This window comes from Lipophrys pholis (assembly GCF_963383615.2).
Source record: "Lipophrys pholis genome assembly, chromosome: 16".
NCBI lineage: Eukaryota > Metazoa > Chordata > Actinopteri > Blenniiformes > Blenniidae > Lipophrys > Lipophrys pholis.
Window position 1 is genome coordinate 9,039,423 of NC_137634.1, and position 19,994 is coordinate 9,059,416.

The 19,994-nt window shown below is 40.8% G+C and overlaps 1 protein-coding gene across 1 annotated transcript; it reads left to right on the forward strand.

Moving 5' to 3' along the window:
• The first annotated feature begins 49 nt into the window (after positions 1–49).
• On the forward strand, positions 50–19,950 carry LOC308121570 (transcriptional regulator ATRX-like). Its single transcript, XM_080482863.1, has 35 exons — positions 50–204; positions 846–952; positions 1,038–1,093; positions 1,657–1,685; positions 1,907–2,022; positions 2,245–2,361; positions 3,626–3,735; positions 4,334–4,401; positions 4,497–6,289; positions 8,504–8,564; positions 13,238–13,386; positions 13,538–13,723; positions 13,805–13,910; positions 14,188–14,281; positions 14,394–14,579; positions 14,682–14,826; positions 15,008–15,117; positions 15,272–15,415; positions 15,503–15,680; positions 15,761–15,898; positions 16,031–16,206; positions 16,289–16,406; positions 16,555–16,682; positions 16,789–16,844; positions 17,399–17,442; positions 17,523–17,670; positions 17,761–17,852; positions 17,944–18,049; positions 18,128–18,305; positions 18,423–18,614; positions 18,719–18,862; positions 18,973–19,041; positions 19,135–19,230; positions 19,376–19,504; positions 19,596–19,950. Exons 1-35 carry the CDS (start codon positions 185–187, stop codon positions 19,686–19,688), a joined length of 5,682 nt encoding a protein of 1,893 aa, XP_080338989.1. The 5' UTR covers positions 50–184; the 3' UTR covers positions 19,689–19,950.
• The last annotated feature ends 44 nt before the right edge of the window (positions 19,951–19,994 follow it).

Consider the following 19,994-nt stretch of genomic DNA (forward strand, 5'->3'; position numbering starts at 1 on the left):
CGGGGGAGCAGGGGGCGCTACAGCACCAGGGCTCGTCTCTGTACCAAGCGCGTTGTGTTTTTGACTTTAGCATCTGTAGCATTTGAGCGCCATTTTTCCCGTCGTTTTTACGAAATTTGTGCTAAGATGAGACCGTAGGAAGCAAAAACGACCTCAGTTATTTGGACCTCGCGTATTTCGCGATATGTCTGCAGCGACGTTGAGGTAAAGTCTGCTCGTCTAAACGTTTTCTTTTTTTTTAACAGTTACAAACAAACTAGCCTAGCAGCTATTAAGCTGTATCAGCTAACAGCTAAGCTAACCTGAGAGACACAAAGGTGGCGCTTAAAGCTGGTATTTAAGTTCACTCACGTCATCAGGCAATGACTATATTGTATTTACACAAAGCTATGAGGCGAATAATGCTAAATTGGGTTGATGACGTTGCTGGTGTACATTAGCCAAAGTAGTAGCGTACGTTACTCGTTACATAACTTAATAGTAACTTGTTTTTCCCCCTATAACGTCTTTCATTACACTGCCAGTTACATTGTATTTGTGTTACTTTCTGTTGTGCCACTTCAATTGTCTACTTATAAAAAAATGCTTGCACTATATTTACATATATAATTATTATCATAAAATAACGAATTACTTTGCCATTAACAGTTGTTTTTGTGCGCAACATTTCCTGGAATACAATCTGATACGAGGCATTATATCGTCTACATATAACCTCCAATCCCTGTACTGTAATGTAGTCAGTCTAGTCTCGCTTGGTACCATTTACTATTTCCTGAGACCATCTATCTTTACTAACTCAATTCTGCTTACATCTTGTGTGTTGTTGTTTTTTTCACATGCAGCCCGGCTCCTAGCAAGTTAAATGTTCTCGTCAACAAGCTTTACGAGTACTTGGCTCAATCCGGTGTTGAAGAAAGCAATGGCGCTACAACCTCTGAGGATAATGATGGTAAAGTGGTTGATTAATCATGAATCAATGGAATTTTATTCCCCCAAATCCTAACAAATGTTTCTATGTAAATTTCCATTCACAGGTCTGCCAAACACGAGCTGTTCTCTGGGTAACGTGATGGATCACGCTGCGGCAGAGGTATCTGAACATATGTAAACATATCTGTATTTCAGAGGGATGATCCATCTAAGTGGTACTTACATGTCCTGCTATCACCACAGGCCAAAGCTCAAAACCTGGTCTAGTTTCAGACATTTACACCAGATATGCTATTATTATTGAAGACAAACAAGTTGAAATTAAGAGCTTATCATGCAGTTACAAGTAAGTGGATACGTTTTATGGAGCAATATTAAGCACAATGATAGTGGATGGTACATAATAAACACATTTTCAAACAAATGAGTCAAGAACAGACTTTATGAGCCTGGAATGCTGATGAAAGTATTCAACATTGGTTTTTCAAATGTAAAAACACTGCAATCTTTTTGGTGCTTTTCTTTTCCATCTACAATAATTTAACAACGCTCAGCTCTTCTCCATTCCCATTCATTTTGCTCCCTCGTCCTCTGTCATATATGGATATGAATAATCAACATGAGTATCTGCTTTTAAGCAGTTTGTGAAACAGTCTGAGCCCAAATCAAACAGTGTTTACCACCAGTACAATTGTATAAAGACAACACTTTCTTGTTTTTCAGGGAGGTTTGGGCCCCAGATTTTCAAGAAGGTAAATTCTCATTTTTTTTTCCCAATATTGAGTCAGAATGGTGCAACATTTAGAAAGCATGAAATAGTACAAGTTTGACATCCAAGAAGTTGAAAATTGCTGAACTATGATGCCTGCAGTGTATTTGAAATATAATGCAAAACTTTTGAATATTTGTTGCTCTGTTTTCACTGTCCCAATAGCCTGTTAAAAATGTAGCTAATCACTCACTTATGTCACAGAAAACCATCAGTTGTCATAAAGCACTCTGGACTGGATGAATCTGGTGACTCAAATGCAAGCGAGGACGTGGATTTGCCAATCACTACAAATGGGAATGTTGTAAGACTGCCTAAAGGTAGGCCTGAAATTTCTGCACTGATACTTTGATACAAATGCAATTGTTTGTTGAGCCTGTTGTAAGCCTTTCTGCCACATGGCTCATTATTGAGCTGTTTAAGAATACAAACTGTAGCTGCTGAAAGTTTGTGGTGGTATCACAGGCAAAGTGTCCTTTCTACAATGTCTATAATGGTTTGTCCCCAGCATTTCTTTTAACGTGATGCTGTCTTTAACACAGGTACTGTGCTGGTAAGGCCTGAGCCAGTTGACAATGGAAGAGACGATTTCAGAGGTCCAGAATTTCGAAGTCGGAAATCAAACTCACTGCGGAATGAGTTGTCAAGGAGACGTAGAGGTGAGTTTCTGTATCATTCACACAATGATCCAAAATCACCTACTTCTTCTTCTTTTGGGTTTAGTGGCAGTTTGCATCCATAAAGTTGCGTTGATCTCGGCATCTCCATGGCAACAGACGTTGATCTCCTGTGATCTGATTTGATCTCAGTACCGGAGACGCCATGGAGACGCTGCGATCAACGGAGATCAGCTTTATTCAGCCTTCACCGGTCACACTTGCATTTTCTTCTGGAAATTCAAACCCTAGTTGATTTCAATTTTATAATTTTCGGAGTTACCAAACAACCAATTAAACATTTGCCTCTGTTTCGATCCATTGATTGCTTGACTGAAAAACCACTCTAGTGATCAAAACAAGCCGAAAAGTCACTGTGTTCCATGACTCGATGTTGTATCTAACTGCACCTTGCTGATAGTTTTGTCAGAGCTTGTTGGTACTCAAACTTTAAGTTCCTGTCTTCAGTTTTGCATAGCATACATCAAGCGTTTGTATTTTGAAGTTACTGTACCAGAATCCACGTGGGAATAATGAAATATTTAGGAGCCAGTTTTAGTTGTTGATGTACATTCTCTAATACATGGTCAATACCTTTCTGAAGGAAATTCGTCATTACAATCATACAAACATGTATTTCCAGTATTTAAATTTTGCATAACCTCCCCGGGTTTGTTGACATCTTGCGATCACCGAAACTCCCGAAGATTCCAGAGGCATTGTGTCACAAATCAATTTGTACACTCGATCTTGCTGAGATCTCGATTCGCACTGGAAAAACGATTAACGATCAGTTTCACAACATTTAAATATTATCTGGTGTCTTGAACACTCTTTCTTAGAGAAAGTCTGGCTTTTTTTCGGGCTGAATCGGGCAAATGTGATTTGTTTATTTATTTATTTATTTTTACAAATTTATTTCCTCTCGCATGAAACCATGCGGCAGGTTTCCGAAGATGGTACCAGGTAGCGAAACATAAACACAGTTTGATGGTTACAAATTCCAGTTTGCTTGTAACCATATCGACTTTGTTGTGGTTGATTTAGGCAACTGCGGTTTGGTAAACTTGTGGAAATGAGTGTTAATGGTCTTGTTTTGCTGTATCCGTTTATTCTCTGTGCAGAAGTGATACCTTTTATGGGAAGTATGTTGTAAAGATTTTTTTTCTGGTAGAGTAACTTTAACAAGTGGCTTAGTGAGGCGAGCAATCTATCAAACAATGGCTTCGATAAATGTGTTGCTCATAATGAAGCTGTTGTTTTCCAGGAGTTGAACATGTGGGAATTGTGAGTTGCACTGCTTGTGGTCGACAAGTCAACCACTTCCAAAGAGATTCAATCCATCGACATCCAGTTCTGAAAGTCCTCATTTGCAAGGTGAGTCTACCTATTGATATGTGATCTATGGCATCACATTTAGTATTCAACCATTTTAGCTTTTAAGGAGCTTTATTACGTTGTGGGAAGGAGCTCATTTGTTGACAAGCTAAAGGTTGCTTAGTGTTTTGAGTTGGTGTTTTCCTTCATTTTTAAATCTTAATATGAACTCAAAGGTATAATGCAAATTACTTTACTACTATATAACACTACTATAATAAAAATACTGTGATGTGAGATGTATGAATGCGATCTTTTTCATTTGTGTTTATTCCTCACATTGCCCGTGTGCTGTTTAAGCTGATCATTTTTTTTCTATCCTCTATAAACTCAAGAAATTCTAATAATTTGCAGAGGAATACTACTGCAAATTGGAATTAGTATGTACTTAAGTTACTTTTCAATTATAATACCATATACATGTGAATATGCTTAAAACGTACACTGTATTTGAAAAATGTCAGACAAACAAAACATTTAGAATATTATAAAGATATTACGATTCAAATGTGTTTCTGATGGAGTGTGTACTGTGTACAGCTTTGTTCTGTTAATAAAATATGTCTCAAGTACTTAATTTAATGGGTTTTTTTTTCAGTCTTGCTACAAGTATTACCTCAGTGATGACATCAGTAAGGATTCTGATGGCATGGATGAGCAGTGCAGGTGAGAGTTATTACATTTCACATTGCCGCTCAAACCTGAGTATTGTTTTCGGTCTTTAATAAGATGGTCTCATTTATTTATTTTTTCCCATGCAGGTGGTGTGCTGAAGGAGGCAACTTAATCTGTTGTGACTACTGTAGTAATGCTTTCTGCAAAAAGTGTATTCTAAGAAACTTGGGAAGAAAGGAGCTTTCTGGCATTTTGGAGAGCAAGTGGTACTGCTATGTGTGCAGTCCAGAACCTCTCTGCGACTTGGTGGTGGCCTGCGACAATGTCCTCGAGAACATTGAGCGTCTGTTGCATCATCACCGCAGGAGGAATCGAGTAGATCAAGGAAAATCGGAACTTTACCACATGTTGCCTCACTCCCCACACAACATTTGCTTGGACAAATGGGATCACACTGGCATGGATGGCAATGTGGTGTTCAACTACAATACATTGCAGGTTTCCAAGGACATTACCAAAAAGGCCAAACATCTAGTGGACTCGATGAACGCCTTAAACCAAGAATTTGTAAATTTCGTTCACACTGTGACCACAAAAAAGCAAACACCAGGTGTTCGTAAACTGTATCTGACCTCATTTTTGGGGGTATTTAAAGGCTTGCGGAAATCTATTTCCGCACTCGAGGACAGCCTTAAGGAAGAATTCAATGACTTGGACGCTCTGAGCAATTGGGAGAAGTTGCTTAGTGATGATTGTGTTCTGCTGGAAACAGAAGCTGACATGGAGCTGGATGTGTCGGATGAGAGATGCCTGAGTCACTTGCAGAAATTGGCAGCTGAACATTTAGAAGATAATGATTCTGACTCCAAGGGCTTTATTGCTGGAAGAAGTTCACATAACTGCCCTGGTAAAGCCACGGATTCAGATTTGCATGAAGGCAGTAAGACAGCAAGCAAGATTGACCTGAAGCCTCCTGAAGGTGGCGTTGACATGACAAAAACACTAGTAGTACAGCTTACACCGGTAGCCATGGAGCAGGGGCCATGCTCATTTTCCTCAAAGGCAGAGAATGACAGTCTCAAGAAAGATAAGTTAAAGGAAGAACCTGTATCACAAGATGAAGTAACGGAGGATCTCTGCACTCCAGTTGATGACCAAATGAGTAACGACAACCCAACTATGTCACTTTATCCAGAGGAGGAGCAAGGCAATCGACGATCTCCCCGTGTGAAGACGACTCCTTTGCGTCGGCCAAGTGATGTTAAGACCAAAACATCTCTTTCAGCAGGAGAGAGTGACAGTGACTCGGATCCTGAGGAGAACCCAAACACAGTGGCGCCCCAAACCAGTGAAGAACAAAGTCCAAGCAGGCCGAGGGATGACTCGGACTCTGATGAAGTGCCTGTTGCTCTGCTTGAGCGAGCTGCTATGGCACAAAGCTCAGATGAAGCTCAGAGTGATGATGACGACGACGATGATGATGACGACGACGACGATGATGATGACGATGACGATGATGGTGGCGGCGGCAAAGCATCCACAACTAAGGTGGCCAAGAAATGTCTTTTTTGGCTCACTAAGAACAGCCCACTCTCCCCGGAGAAGATGCTTAGGAAACGAAAGATGTTGGACCATGGGTCAGATTCATCGAGTGACAATCAGCACTCGGAGAAGAAAAGAAAACACTTGAATACACTGAGATCGGCAGGGAAGCCACACCTTGTCCAAGCCGAGGAGAAAGATGGCGTCAGAAGGCAGACAAGGATGCAGGCTGGAAAATCTAAGGCTAAATCGTGTCCCGAAGTTATTCAGTCATCATCTTCGTCAAGTGAAGATGAGCATGATGGTGATGATTCTGGGAGTAATGCAAGTGATCAGAAGATGAAGCCAATTACAGATTTGTCCTTACTCGGAGGAGCAGCATTCCACCAATCGTCCGGTGAGTTTTATATTTATCATCACAAAATTACCTCATTGAGTTCTCTAGTGAATTGTTATTCTTTACTTTGTCCAAGAATCCTCCTCAGCCTAAGTATGAAAACTAAGAACTGTGTTTTTCCATCAACTAAACTATTAAGTACTGTATTAGTTCGAATATAAGACAAGGTTTTTTCTGGGAAATAGTTGTGGAAAAAATGAGGTCATCTTATATTTGGGGTCCAAGGAGAAAGAGCTATCTGCTCTTCTTCGTCCTGTTTTTATAATGTCAATGAACATTATCTTATAGAGTTTGCATCCCACAAACAAGTAAACATGCAATGTGAATCAGTCATCTTGTTCTAAAAAAAAAGATTTTTCCAAAACAATATTTGGTCTGCAAACATTTTTTTTTCCAAATTTGAGCCTTGTAAAAACAAAAAGGGGGGGGTCTTGTAATCGGACCAATACGAAACTGTGAATAAATTTGTGTGTGTTAGATTATTTCTATGTTGTGAAATTCCTTCTTTGCAATAAATGTTATACCCTTAGAAAGTCTGATAATTTCCTAATTAACTTGTGCCACATTTGTAGAAAACATGCAATTTTGCACCCTTGAAGAGTTCGTCGAAACTTTGCTTTGATGTTGACCCTTGTTTAACGAGATTGAATGATTGAAGTCTGAAGAAATGAGACCTATTAGAAACTCAACAAGTTATTCATGTGTCAGACTGAGGCCTCGGTAGTGTATGGAAGAACCACACGCAGCCACAACAGCCTGGCAGGTTCTCATGGCGGTCCTCAGCCTGCTCACACACTGCTGTAGGATGGCACTGCTTTCTTCCACCATCGTTCATTGCAAGTCAGACAATGTGGTTGTGTTGATCTCACTGGCACGGACAATGTGCCCAAGCTGATTCCACAAGCTTTTAACAGGGATGGGTTCAGGATTGCTGGCTGGTTATTTCATTACTCTGTGTGGGCAGCCGTCTTCATGGAGGTTAGAGTTTGCTTCCCAGCTGTAATGTTTGCAATGTCCTGACTGATGTTTGCATTGAGATTCCCTCCAATAATTAGTTTTTTATTATTTTTTTTTTAACAGTGATGGATATGCTGTCAAATTACTCTGTATAATTACGTGTTTCTTATAAATGTGGCACAATTTAAATGATAAAAATGAAGACTTTCAAGTATTAGTAATAGATCTAAGCATATCCTGGAACTATTCATTGGCACCCATGGTACATTTGAATGAAATGACACATGTTGTCCTTGACTATTTTTCATGTGATCTGAATTAACCACAGCTGATTGGTTTCACTATCTACTTTAATCTCAAAAGGTAAAAGAGCTTTTTGAACAGAAATGTTATGATCAGTAAAACATGATACTTCCAAAAGTTACTGTGCAGTCACAGCGTTGAAGTTCTTGTTTTAAAAGGTCTTAAGTGTCACAGTTAGAAAACTGTTGAGATCCTTTCAGGACTTGAAGATCAGAAGAAACTCAAAGGGAAATATCTGCGTTTGTTGGTGGACATTGTGGAAAAGGCACCGAACCAGACATCTAAAGAGATTCAGACTGCGCTGAAGAAATGTGGAGTGGTGACATCAGCCCGCACCATACGCCGCAGACTAAACGAAGTAGGGTTCTTTCAGCGAAAGGGAAGGACGGCAGCACTGCAAGAAAAATGTCCCAAAAGGCAAGATTAACACAACAAATACTTTCTAACATAAGTGTTTGTAATGCTTGGTGCTGAGATGAAACCAGGGTAAAACTCTAATGGAATCCAGTGCACGTTTGTTCATAGATCAACAATTGAAGCCCATGAAGACAAAGCCATCCTGTTGATTTGGGGCCAACGGGCATCTTGTAGCCCACAGAGATTTTTGGAATATGTGTAGGATGCATTTGAAAAAAACAAGTACCAAAGCGGTGAAATTTGTAAGAAATAACCCTTTGTGATGCTCTGTCCCTCGATGTAGCCTCTCTTTGAAAAGCATGGTTGCCAAATATTATTGAAGGGTGCCAATGAATGTGTCCAGGATATATCATATGCTTGTGTTTTTCCTTTTCCTCCCATTTCTATTTTGTCGATGCAGTATGCTGATGAGTATTATAGCTTATTTTAGATGGTAATTGTTTTCAGTTTACTCATCATGCATTCAGTGATATTAATGTGTATTTTTCTATTAAAACATTTTTTATTGTGCGTGCGTGCGTGCGTGTGTGTGTGCAGGAGAGGAAGAGCAAACTGGGCCCTCCTGGGCAGCAGAAGATGATGATGATCCAGAAAATAGGTATGGTTCCAAAAGCCTGGGTGTACAATTTGTGAAACACCCTCAGTGTGGACGAAAGTCTGCAAACACAAATCCTGACCACAGACACACTCGGCCGCGGTTCATTCAGACGAGACCTAAACGCAACTGCAGTCAAGCCACCGCTATTAAGTATAATTTGTAGGGGTTCGCTCTCAGAATCGAGAATGCTGAGGCAAGCTTTATGTATGATGACAAACAAGCTCGGCTTGCCTGTTTTATTCAGAGCACTGGTTTATATGTAAAGATGACTTTTGATAGACTATTATATTTACAACTCATGTTCTATTTGTTGTGTAGAAAATGGAAAACACTGCAGTGCACTCACTGCAACCATAAAGACATGCCAGTACAGTGTCAATTAATATGGACAATGTGTGCCACATACTTTGCCTTAAGAGTCGACCTGTCCTTACAGTACAGGTTTGCTTTCAGTGATAGAAGCATATATACAAAATGTTTTTACTGAATGCACAACCATATGTGGTTCAACACTGAGCAGGACCAACAGAGTGTTATATACAGTTAAAGTGAAAAGCTTGAAACCTGCCAGGTGGATTTATGCACACATTTGCTTATCAAGGGATAAGTAAGAATTTGTACACAATTATTTAAAATGATAATTTATTGCTAAGCTATACTCGCGTGCTTGCAAATTTGTAAGCATGCACATACATTTATGCTTCAGATTATTTGATTTTCTGCTCTTTTGTTATATCAGTTGTGTTGTTACAACTTCCTCCTGATCTATAAAGAAGTCGCAGAAAAATTGGATTCGGACTGAAATATCCGTTATGATAAACACTGCTCTAGAGAGGAACTTTACACTTGGTTTTTTTCTTCTGCTTAAGATGCTTTTCTTTAGCAGGACCCCTCAAGTTCATGTCACAAAATACATTTGATAACTAGTCAGGTGTAGTAAACATGATTTAGATGAAACGTTAGGCTGACAAACAGGCTCATGTGGTGTTGTAAAAATTCAAGACCTGGAACTTTCACAAGGTAAACCTTTAAAAATGCTGAGGCTGAAATTCTGCAAATCGGCAACTGAGTATCAATGTTTAGATCACCAAGGACCTCCAGTATCGAGACTTTATTATAACATAATGCTCATTTAGCCTGATATGTCCTCTTGTTTTATTCATTCAAATCTAGTTCACTTGAAAGCCTCGTGTGGAATAAAGTCTGCAAGCGAACATCATGCATCTCACATATTGACCTCACTAATGGCAAGAGCCGAAGGTAGACATTTCAAATGTGGACCCAGATAGTGTTTGCCAAATATATTATTGCCAAGACTACCATTGCAGATAAATTTATATTTTTCTATAATCTACACTACCAGTCAAAAGTCTGTCTCATTCTGTTTTTTCTTTATTTTCATGACTATTTACATCGTAGATTCTTACTGAAGGCAGCAAAACTACGAATGAACACATGGAATTAAGTAGTAAACAAAAAAAAGAGTTAACAGCAGTGAGAGAGTGCAAAGCAATAAAGTGAAGGCTGGCTATTTAAAAGAATCTAAACTATAAAGCATGTTTTGAGTTATTATAAACTTTTTGTTGACTACATAATTCCATATGTGTTCATTCATAGTTTTGCTGCGTTCGGTGTGAATCTACATTGTAAACACAGATCAAGAAGGTGTGTCAAAACATTTGACTGGTAGTGTATATCAACATAAATCTATTTTGATTTTACTTTTCTTTTTGCTCCCATGCTGCAACAGAACTAGTTTAATGTTTTTTGTGTATTTTAATCTATTTTATTTGTGGTACAACTGCATCATGCATACATATTATATTTCACCAGGCTGATTTTTGTTGTTTTGTGATAACTTTTAGAGTCCATCACATCACTCAAATATATTTACTGTGCTGTATAAAGTATAGCAGCTGCTATGATAACTCTGGTGGATAGTAGACCAGTGGTTCCAGATGCACTCTGGGGTCACCAGTAACGTGGGGTGGATCCTCGCTCTGCCTCCTCTGAGGATGTGAAAAGTACATTTTCACGTCTCTTAAATCCAGTGATGGCCTCGTAGTTTGTGTTGATGAGTTTGCAGCTTGAGTCACGCTGCTGACAAGTTACCACTATAGATCCCAAAGCAGAGCCTAGAAGCCCTCCAACAGTTTCCCGAACGTTTGGTTGAGAATTAACCGTGAATGTTAGGTGAATGCACAAAAATAATTTCTCCGCAGGCATCGTATTAGATATCTGGAATCCAAAGTTGTTCAGTTTTCATGGCAAACCTTTGACATGGGAGGCTCCTGCTTTTGTGCGTTGGTGAGTGGGTGTGTCCCGTCCACCAGCATTTGGATTTACTCTAATGGGCGAATTGGAAATCGAGGAGTGCGACTGCAGCTTTTTCAGTGGCAATTTGGAGATGGGCAGTGGGAGCCACTGCACGAGCTTTGAGTTTTTCTGTCAGTACAAATTGATCAAACACCTTGATACAACAATAAGCAGCAAAAAATCAAACATTTTATACTTTTATGCCTGTTTTAGACATATGATTACACTATAGCTATTATTAAGTCCTTACATTAGCTTTTTTGCAGTTATAGAACAAAGTTATGAAACTGCATTTAGTTGCATTTAATTAATGGACTTTCTAAAACATCTCTGACTATTCTAAGTGTTTCCCCCAGGGATTAATAAGGTCATTCAGATTCTGAATTCACAATGGCTGTCAAAGAGCAACAAATCCTCTCCCATGACCATTTATTGATAACGTTTCAAATGACATTACAATGATGTGATTAATGAAGACGTTGAGAGCTCACTATTATATTGGTGTTTCATTAAAGTAGTATTACTGATCTCACCAGGATGGGGGTCTGATTGATGGTAACAGAAGTCAAGAAAGTCAAACGGGTTTTCTTACCTGGTTGTAAACGGTGAACAACAGAGAAACGACTCTGATTGTTGTACTCACTTAATCAAAGCTCAGAACTTTCCGCGTCCTGATTGGATCAAAGGATTCACAGCTTTTTGACTTAAATGATTTTTACTATCTTCTGTTAAATACAGACATTACAAATTACACATATACATTACTGCTGACCATTATAACTAATAATTTTCTTTTTATATCATACTTAACCTTGCAGACACTTGAACCCATCTAATAGCAAACTGAGCTGCAGCTTATTCTGAAGCCATGCGGACACAGTTCGTCTGGGTCAGTGCTTCCAGATTTTTTTGGGGGGGTCAGGGGGACATTGTGCGATTGAGAATTGAGAGTGGGTTGTGAGACAACTGTTTAAATGCAAAGAAAGGGACCAAATTCACTTTACGGCTTTGATGACATCCATGTTTGTTTCTCGTGTTTCTTTTCAGGTTGGATTTTCTGACAGTACAGCAGTGAATGCAGAGCTGTTAGGCAACAGTCACTTAAATCTGGGATTTTGTAGCCTTCCATGTGCATCAACTCACTTTTTTCTCCCTTTAGCTGTAAAGAAATGGTCAGCAGAAATGTAACACTTACTCTTTAGAGAGTCGGCTGAAATTCAGAACGGACTGTTAAAGATTCTTTGAATTCATGCTGCATGTGGGGACCAGCAAAACAATGTGACAATATCTTCAGTGTTACTGTGTTTTTCTGTTTCATCTTTTTGTCCAAGTTGAAACATATCAAGTCAGATTGAAGCTTCTGCTGCTATAGACTGCCAATTCCATACTGTAATATATATTTTTTATTGAAGAAGTCTCAGTAGACATCAGATTTCATGTTGGTGGAACCACTTCAGGAGAGCTGTGGATAAAGAAAGGCAAATGTGGGGTGTAGTAGACTAAATAAAGTCTGACCCATTTTAAATGTCGATTGTAAGCTCTTGGATATCTTGACTTGTTACAGTGTTGCATGGGTAGATGTAGGCAGGGTTTATCTAACTGTACATATCGATTGCTCAGAACCCAAAATGTTAAAATCATTTTCGAACAAAGGACTGCTTTTATGTTCAATGCCTGCTCTGACGTAGTTTGAGGGAGCAAAACATTTGAGGCAACATTTATTTCCGAGTGAAAATGTACCGTTTTCATGAGTAATTTGCTGCTTTTGTGTCCCATTTGTTTTTTGTTGCCTTTTCAAGACAAAACGTTTAAGGCTTGTTAATCAAGCCGTCACAGTTCAAGGAGAGGAGTTTTTCAGAAGTGTAGTTGGTAAAAACAGATGACGTATGGCTCAAGCAACACAAGAGTCATTGCAGGAGAAACAACAAAAAAAAAAAAAAAAAAAAGAAAGTCGCTCCCTGTTTCCCAAAGGAAAGCTCCCCCAGAGGAGAAAATGTCTTTCTGATTTTTCTGTGAAGAATTGTTTCTTGTAATAAATACTGACTCTTTAAAAGGCCTCTGTCTCATTTTTATCTTTTCTTCTGTTGTAATGTTTTAAATATATGGTGTCCACTTTATTTCAGTGGTTTGAGTCGAACCATTTTAAATCAGTTCAACAATTGCTCGCCCCCAAAAAAACACTTATTAAAGCTTTGCAGTCAGTTTAACGACCACACGAAGTACTGGCACCTTAGCTTTACTTCAGGAACGTGTTGTGTTATTTTCACCTTAAAGCGTAACAATATCGAAGTGAAGATGATGTTACTGATCATTAAATGATCTTCAGGTGCCTTTTCCTTTTTTTCTACTTTTGAAAGAATCGCTAAGAAAATACTGTTGGCCCAAATTAAAGCCAACTCCTCCTCGGATGACGAACTCTCTTCGGACGATGAAACGCAGGACCCTGAAACTGAGTCGGAGGACGCCACAGAGGTGAATCAAGAGAAAGATCATGAAGGTGACAATGGTAAGACAGTTTTTTTTGTTGTTTCTTTTAATTGCTCAGCTTTGAGAACATTGAATAATGAGGGTGACGTGACAAAGCTTTGCTGGCGGGGGGAGCCGTGTTTACCCTCCATATAAAAGGAGCAGAACGATACTAGATGTCTGTGCTCCAGACAACGACCTTGCTTCGTCGTCATCGGACGTCGCTCCCGATGATGCCAGCACCAGGCCTGCCAGGCATCCTCTCCTCAGTCTTAAACTCACCTTGGATGAGGAAGCCTCAAGCGACAAGTCTGTACCAGAGAACGAAGTGGGAAAGCTGAAGAGGAAAAGAAGAGCCAGTGAAGAACAGCTGAGCTGTATGTGCTTCCACAGAATTAAATGTATCTGTTGGAATGGGTAAGATCTACCTCTAATCGCTGATTCTGATTTCTGTGAAGCTGATGGCGAGCTTGGTGAAAAATGTGCTGAGTCGGAGGAAGATTGGATGGAGGAGGAACTGAGCCATTCGGAGGAGGAGGAGGCCGGTGAAGAGGGAGCAGAAAGGTACTGCTGCCATTGCTTATCTAGATTTACTAATGGATTTCATGAAATCTTTGTCGGAACAAATAATGTTTAATTGCTTCAATTCAAAATACTGCTTGCAAATGTTATTCTTAGTATCTGGTGTGCCCAATAATTGCCAGATAAATACTATCTGAAAATATCTCTTCCAACTTTTGACATTTTCTGCTGATATCGATTCAAGAATTGCACATTTACCTTTGAAACAAAAAGTATTCTCTGTAGGTATGGCTTATGTGGACTTGACTTCTTTTAACAGGCTCAAATCAACCTCGAGGAAGAAAAATGCCTCCTCCAGTCAGGAGTCGAAGAAACAAGTGCCCTGCATTTGGTTGTCAGACTCCAGTGAGAAGGTACATCTGTTTATCTGACTTGGACTTTTATTCATTACTTGATGTGTGGAAAGTCGAGACAGCTTTGGCGTTTTTGTCATTCTTAACATTGGATCGTTTTGTGTCTGATCAGAGTGATGATGAAGAATTGAAGGAGAGTTTCAGTGACAATAAAGGCACCCCTAAAGGACGCAAGAAGATTCGTAAAATCATCGACGATGTAAACCTTCGTGCAGAAACCCAGGAAGCCCTGCGAGAGGAGGAGGAGAGACGCAAACGCTTGGCAGATAGGGAACAGCAGATGGAGGACAGGAGACAGGTACTGGAATAAATACACTTTAATGTGGTGAATAGAATGAATATTACCTGGAGTGCAACATGTAGATTCCTGTCGAGGACTGACTCCTGGTTCGTTCTCCAGGTCAGTGTCGAGGCCGATGAGCTGTCCCAAGTGGTTTGTCCCATCACAGTTAAGTTGGTGCTGGATCAAGACGAGGCGACCAAGGCCCCCCTTGTTCAAGTGCATGCGGACCTGGTGAAGAGACTGAAGCCACACCAGGTGGACGGTGGGTTGGTCTTGTTTTTTTATGTGTACCAGTGTAAAGATACATTTTAAGCCTCCAATTGTTTGAATGCATAAATCTGTAAAAGATCTGCAAGAAATGCCTGTGAAAACACATTCTTGACTTTGTTATTCTTCAACAGACGTGTAATTTTATTTATAATGTCCATCTTATTTTTAACCAGGAGTCCAGTTTATCTGGGACAGCTGTTGTGAGTCTGTAAAGAAGGCCAACTCTTCCCCTGGATCAGGCTGTATCGTAGCACACTGCATGGGCCTCGGAAAGACACTGCAGGTAGACATAAACACGTATCCACATGATCCTTAATCGCAACAAATCATCATTTTTCTCTCGTAACTTTGGGAATACGCTGCAGTATACTTAGTGAGCTGTACTTTTTGGCACGCATGCGATGTGTCTTCCTATTTAAAGCTGTCCTGTTTTATAGGTGGTGGCGTTTCTCCACACGGTGCTGCGGTCAACAAACCTCCGTTTCAGAACCGCCCTGGTTGTTTGTCCGCTCAATACTATCCTCAACTGGATCACTGAGTTTGAGAAATGGCAAGGCAACATGGGAGAAGAAAAAGTTCTGGTGTGTATATAACTGAAAATGGGGACACTGTGGAATGGATTTGGTGTTTTATGTAAGTATAGCCACATCACCCAAAATGTGTTCCAGGTTACTGAACTGGCTACAAAGAAGACTCTCCCAAATCGCCTCAGAGCTCTGCAGAGCTGGCAAAGAGCCGGAGGAGTCATGATCATGGGTTACGAGATGTACCGCACCCTGTCACTGGCCAACAATATCAATGGTGATGAGTGGAAGAAAGAAATGAAGAGATTGCTGGTGGACCCAGGTATATGGATGAAACATTGGGAAGTGAAGTTTCATGTGTCGTTCTCTCGCTCTTTCAAACAACTGCCTTTGTGCTTTCAGGTCCAGACCTTGTGGTTTGTGATGAAGGACACATTCTGCGCAATGAAGCGTCCAATATCTCCAAAGCCATGAATGCCATCAAGACCCAAAGGAGAGTGGTGCTGACTGGCACGCCGCTGCAAAATAACCTGGTTGAATGTAAGTTTTCATCAAATACAGCAGTGGAATCAAAGTGTACTTGAAGCGTTGTGTCACATAATCCATGAGCAAAACTGTAAGAGATGCAGTTCTGAACTTTTCACCAGAAATGTTACACCTTTCTTCCCACAGACCACTGCATGGTGAACTTCATCAAGAGGAATCTTCTGGGCTCACTCAAAGAATTCAGGAACCGTTTCATTAACCCGATGCAGAACGGCCAGTGTGCCGACTCCACTCTGAAGGACGTTCGAGTCATGAAGAAGCGAGCGCATGTCCTTCATGCAATGCTGGCCGGATGTGTGCAGGTAAAGAAATACTGCTGGTTGCATGGGATCTGGACTGTAACTATATAACATATAATACTTTTTTTTTTTTCTTCCTCCTTAGAGAAGAGATTATGCAGAGTTGACCCAGTTTCTTCCTCCCAAATACGAATACGTGCTGGCAGTGAGGGTGACAACACTTCAGTTTAAGTTGTACCGCTACTACTTAGACCACATTTCTGGTAAGAATCTGTCTGTTGTACGATGTAGAGATACAAGAATGGATCGTACACAAGCCCAAACTTACAATATGTCCAAAGACGCTTTATTGTTTCATGAAAAACAGCAGCTCGTTTTGAATTTGATGTTGGGGCGTCTCTTCTTTTCCAGGGTTAAACTCTGCAGTCGCAACAAAGATGAGAGCTGGAGCAAACCTGTTCAAAGACTTTCAGGTCCTCAGCCGAGTGTGGACTCATCCGTGGTGCGTCCACCTGAGCCACATCAACAGAGAAAACAAGGTAAAAACCCCAAAGGTGCAAAATGCGTGTTGATTTCTTGATTATCTGGCATAAAATATGTATTAATAGGCATGTTTTTCTGTCTTTGCCACCGTTGAAAAATAAGAAACAAGGTAAAGCAGGAGTTCACTTGAGAAATGTGGACACCACGTTGGCGAAAAGGTAAGTTGTACCACCATTCTGCTCTTCTCACTCTTTATTTGTACTTATAATCGTCTTCCTGTACTTCTATTGGTTCCACATTATACCATAACTTTGTAGAGCAGTTCTTTAGCCAAGGATAAATATGAGCACACACAGTACAAAGCAAAGGCTTTAAGCTCGAGTGACGGAATAATGCACAGTAAGAACACAGCATTAAAACTTCCCTGTAAACCTGAAGACATGTTTTAAAGTATCTCGACTGAGAGATCATCGAAAACATTTTCCAGAACTAGCTCAGAGCTTTAATACTGGTTTGAAAATGATTGTACTGCAGAGTACATCTGGAACCAATCGGATGTTTTCTTGTGAATATTTAATGACGTAAGCATTTTCTCGCAAACCATTTAAACCATTTTACAATACAGGACATGTAATATCACACTCCTGGGAGTTTTATTAATGAGATGAAGTGAGTGGAGTTTCAATACTTTATTTAAACGGTTTGGTTCATAACTTTGGATGTGTACAATTTCTTCTCATCAACTACATTTTTCTTTTGTTTTTCTTTTTAGTGCACTGAAGGAGAATGAAAGCAAAGAAGCCTCGTCAGCCGAAGGTATTGACAGCCACTAACTCTGCAGCCTGCAGCACGACCATGTGCAACTACAGTTTATTCTGTCTTGTGATTCCGTTCAGGTGGGAGAGCAACCACCAGCACGACTCCCAATGAGGAATGGCACAAGAGTTTCCTGTCTGAAAGCGACGGGAAGGTCTTGGAGCACTCGGGGAAGATGGTGCTTCTGTTTGAGATCCTCAGAATGGCCAAAGACGTTGGGGATAAAGTGTATGTTTCTTTTCTGTGTCGCACGCTTTACCAGACAAACTGATGGCGTTTGAGATTGACGTGGAATCCAATGTGTTTTCTCACCGTCAGACTCGTCTTCAGTCAGTCTCTGATCTCACTGAACCTCATCGAAAACTTCCTTGGAGATTTTAACCGAGCCAGTGACCCGTCGCTATTCAACGGTATTGTTCTGTTAACGGGATCCATTCAGTCTTTTGTTTTTTTAATGGTACTTGATATTCATATATTTTTGTGCTCTTCTGTTTGGAACAGCGGGCAGCTGGATAAGGAATATGGATTACTACCGTCTTGACGGTTCCACCAGCGCCGTGTTCAGGAAGAAGTGGACAGAGGAGTTCAATAATGCCACCAATACTCGGTCTGTGAACGTTTGACGATCACCTCTGACTGTCGTCCCGCATCTCTTCTAACAATATTCAAACTGTCTTCACTGCAGCGGCCGATTGTTCCTCATCTCAACGAGAGCGGGCTCGCTCGGTATCAACCTGGTGGCGGCCAACAGAGTCGTCATCTTCGATGCCTCGTGGAATCCCTCGTACGACATACAGAGCATTTACCGGGTGTACCGCTTCGGCCAGCTGAAACATGTGTATGTGTACCGCTTCCTGGCGCAGGTAATCTCAGCGGGCTTCAGTCACCTGGTGTTTCTTGACGATACTGGACGTCACCTGAAATTTGCCAGAGTTCCTCTTCCAGATGAAAATACATGAAAAACTCATTCTTATCTCCAGGGCACCATGGAGGAGAAGATCTATGATCGCCAGGTCACCAAGCAGTCTCTGTCCTCCAGGGTGGTTGATCAGCAGCAGATCGAGAGACACTTCACTCTTTCCGAACTGACCGAACTTTATCGATTCGAGCCAGACCTGCTCGACAACCCGAGCTTCAGCCGAAGCAGAAGGCCCACTTCGGTTTTGCCAAAGGTGGTGTTTCTGCTCCGTTGCCAGGATTCCCTTTCAATGTGTCAAGGATGAATATGAAAAAGGTTAAAGGTCGTAGTGAATACCATTTTGTGTCTGCTTCTTAGGATTTCCTCCTGAGGGATCTCTTACAAACCTGTAAAGACCAGATAGTGTCCTACCACGAGCACGAGTCTTTGCTGGACCACAAACAAGAGGAAGAACTCACCGAGGCAGAACGCAAAGCAGCGTGGGCCGAGTATGAAGCCGAGGTAAAAAAAACTACTTAATTACTTTGTTATATTTTAGCTACGTAAAACTTCAGGCTCTCTGCTTTGTTTTCCGAGTGTACTCTATGTGACTGCCGTGTGTTTCTTTAAAGTCAAACACGCCCAGCGTTCCGAGCGGCTCTGGCAACACCCTGCAAATGAAGACCAACGAAGAGCTTCTGGTATGAATCAGGATGGGAACTGCAAAACCTTTTTATAGACCTGCAGGGGTTCAGGTTCGGGTTTAAAAACATTATATGTGAATGTCTTTGTAGGACATGCTACACAAAACCAGACAGTATGTGTCAGCGACCTTCACAGAACTGCAGAATATCAAGTCTCACACCATACAGGACTACGTGGTGCATGCGGTGAGTGACCTTGAGCTCTCGGGTTTTAAAGAAAGACATTAAAAATACATTTAAGTTCAACCAAAGTGTCACCTGGAGGTCATCTAAGGCTAAAAACAAACTACTATGAAACCGAGATGAGATGTTTACTCTATTTCTGCGACAGCGGCAGCAGTATCCTCACTTATCTGAGGCCGAGGTCAGCACCAGAGCTGTGACCTGGAAGCATTTCGACGAGAAGCGGCTGAAGCATCTCCAGGGCATTTACCGGGACGCTCTCACACAGCAACAAACTGTAAGTCGTTCTCACGTGTCGGCGTGCGTTCGCTGTATCTGCAGGTTTGCCTGAACGGCATCGTCACTTGTTCCATCCTCTCCCTCCGTAGCTCACGCTCAGCATCCAGGCCATCCTGAACAGTCGCAGGCAGGAAGTGATGCAGACGACCACGAGCACTGTGACTCAGCCCGGGCAGCTCTGAGCAAAGTTGTGCTCTTCATCACATTATCGGGGCCTTAGCTCATCGCCACATCGCCAGTGAAGTGAATGTACTTTTTTTTTTTTTTTTTACATTAATGTATAATCAGCTGTTCAAATACACTTTGTCTTTACAAGTTCCAAAATGTTGTTTACAAGTTCTTTGTTTTTAATTTTAGACTTGTGTGATGTAAGAATGTTTTCTAATCCATTTTTTAAATTCTTCACTTTGTGCTATAAGAATAAAATATTCTAACATCTTCTTAACCCTTTGTCCACCTTTGTACAAAGCAGAAACAACACAAGGTTT

Bases quoted from the DNA above. Each gene is read 5' to 3' on its own strand.
- LOC308121570 (XM_080482863.1), top strand. From the start codon at position 185: ATGTCTGCAGCGACGTTGAG. The intron at 1,686-1,906 runs GTAAATTCTCAT...CTTATGTCACAG, and splicing joins GGCCCCAGATTTTCAAGAAG to AAAACCATCAGTTGTCATAA. The intron at 4,402-4,496 runs GTGAGAGTTATT...TTTCCCATGCAG, and splicing joins GGCATGGATGAGCAGTGCAG to GTGGTGTGCTGAAGGAGGCA.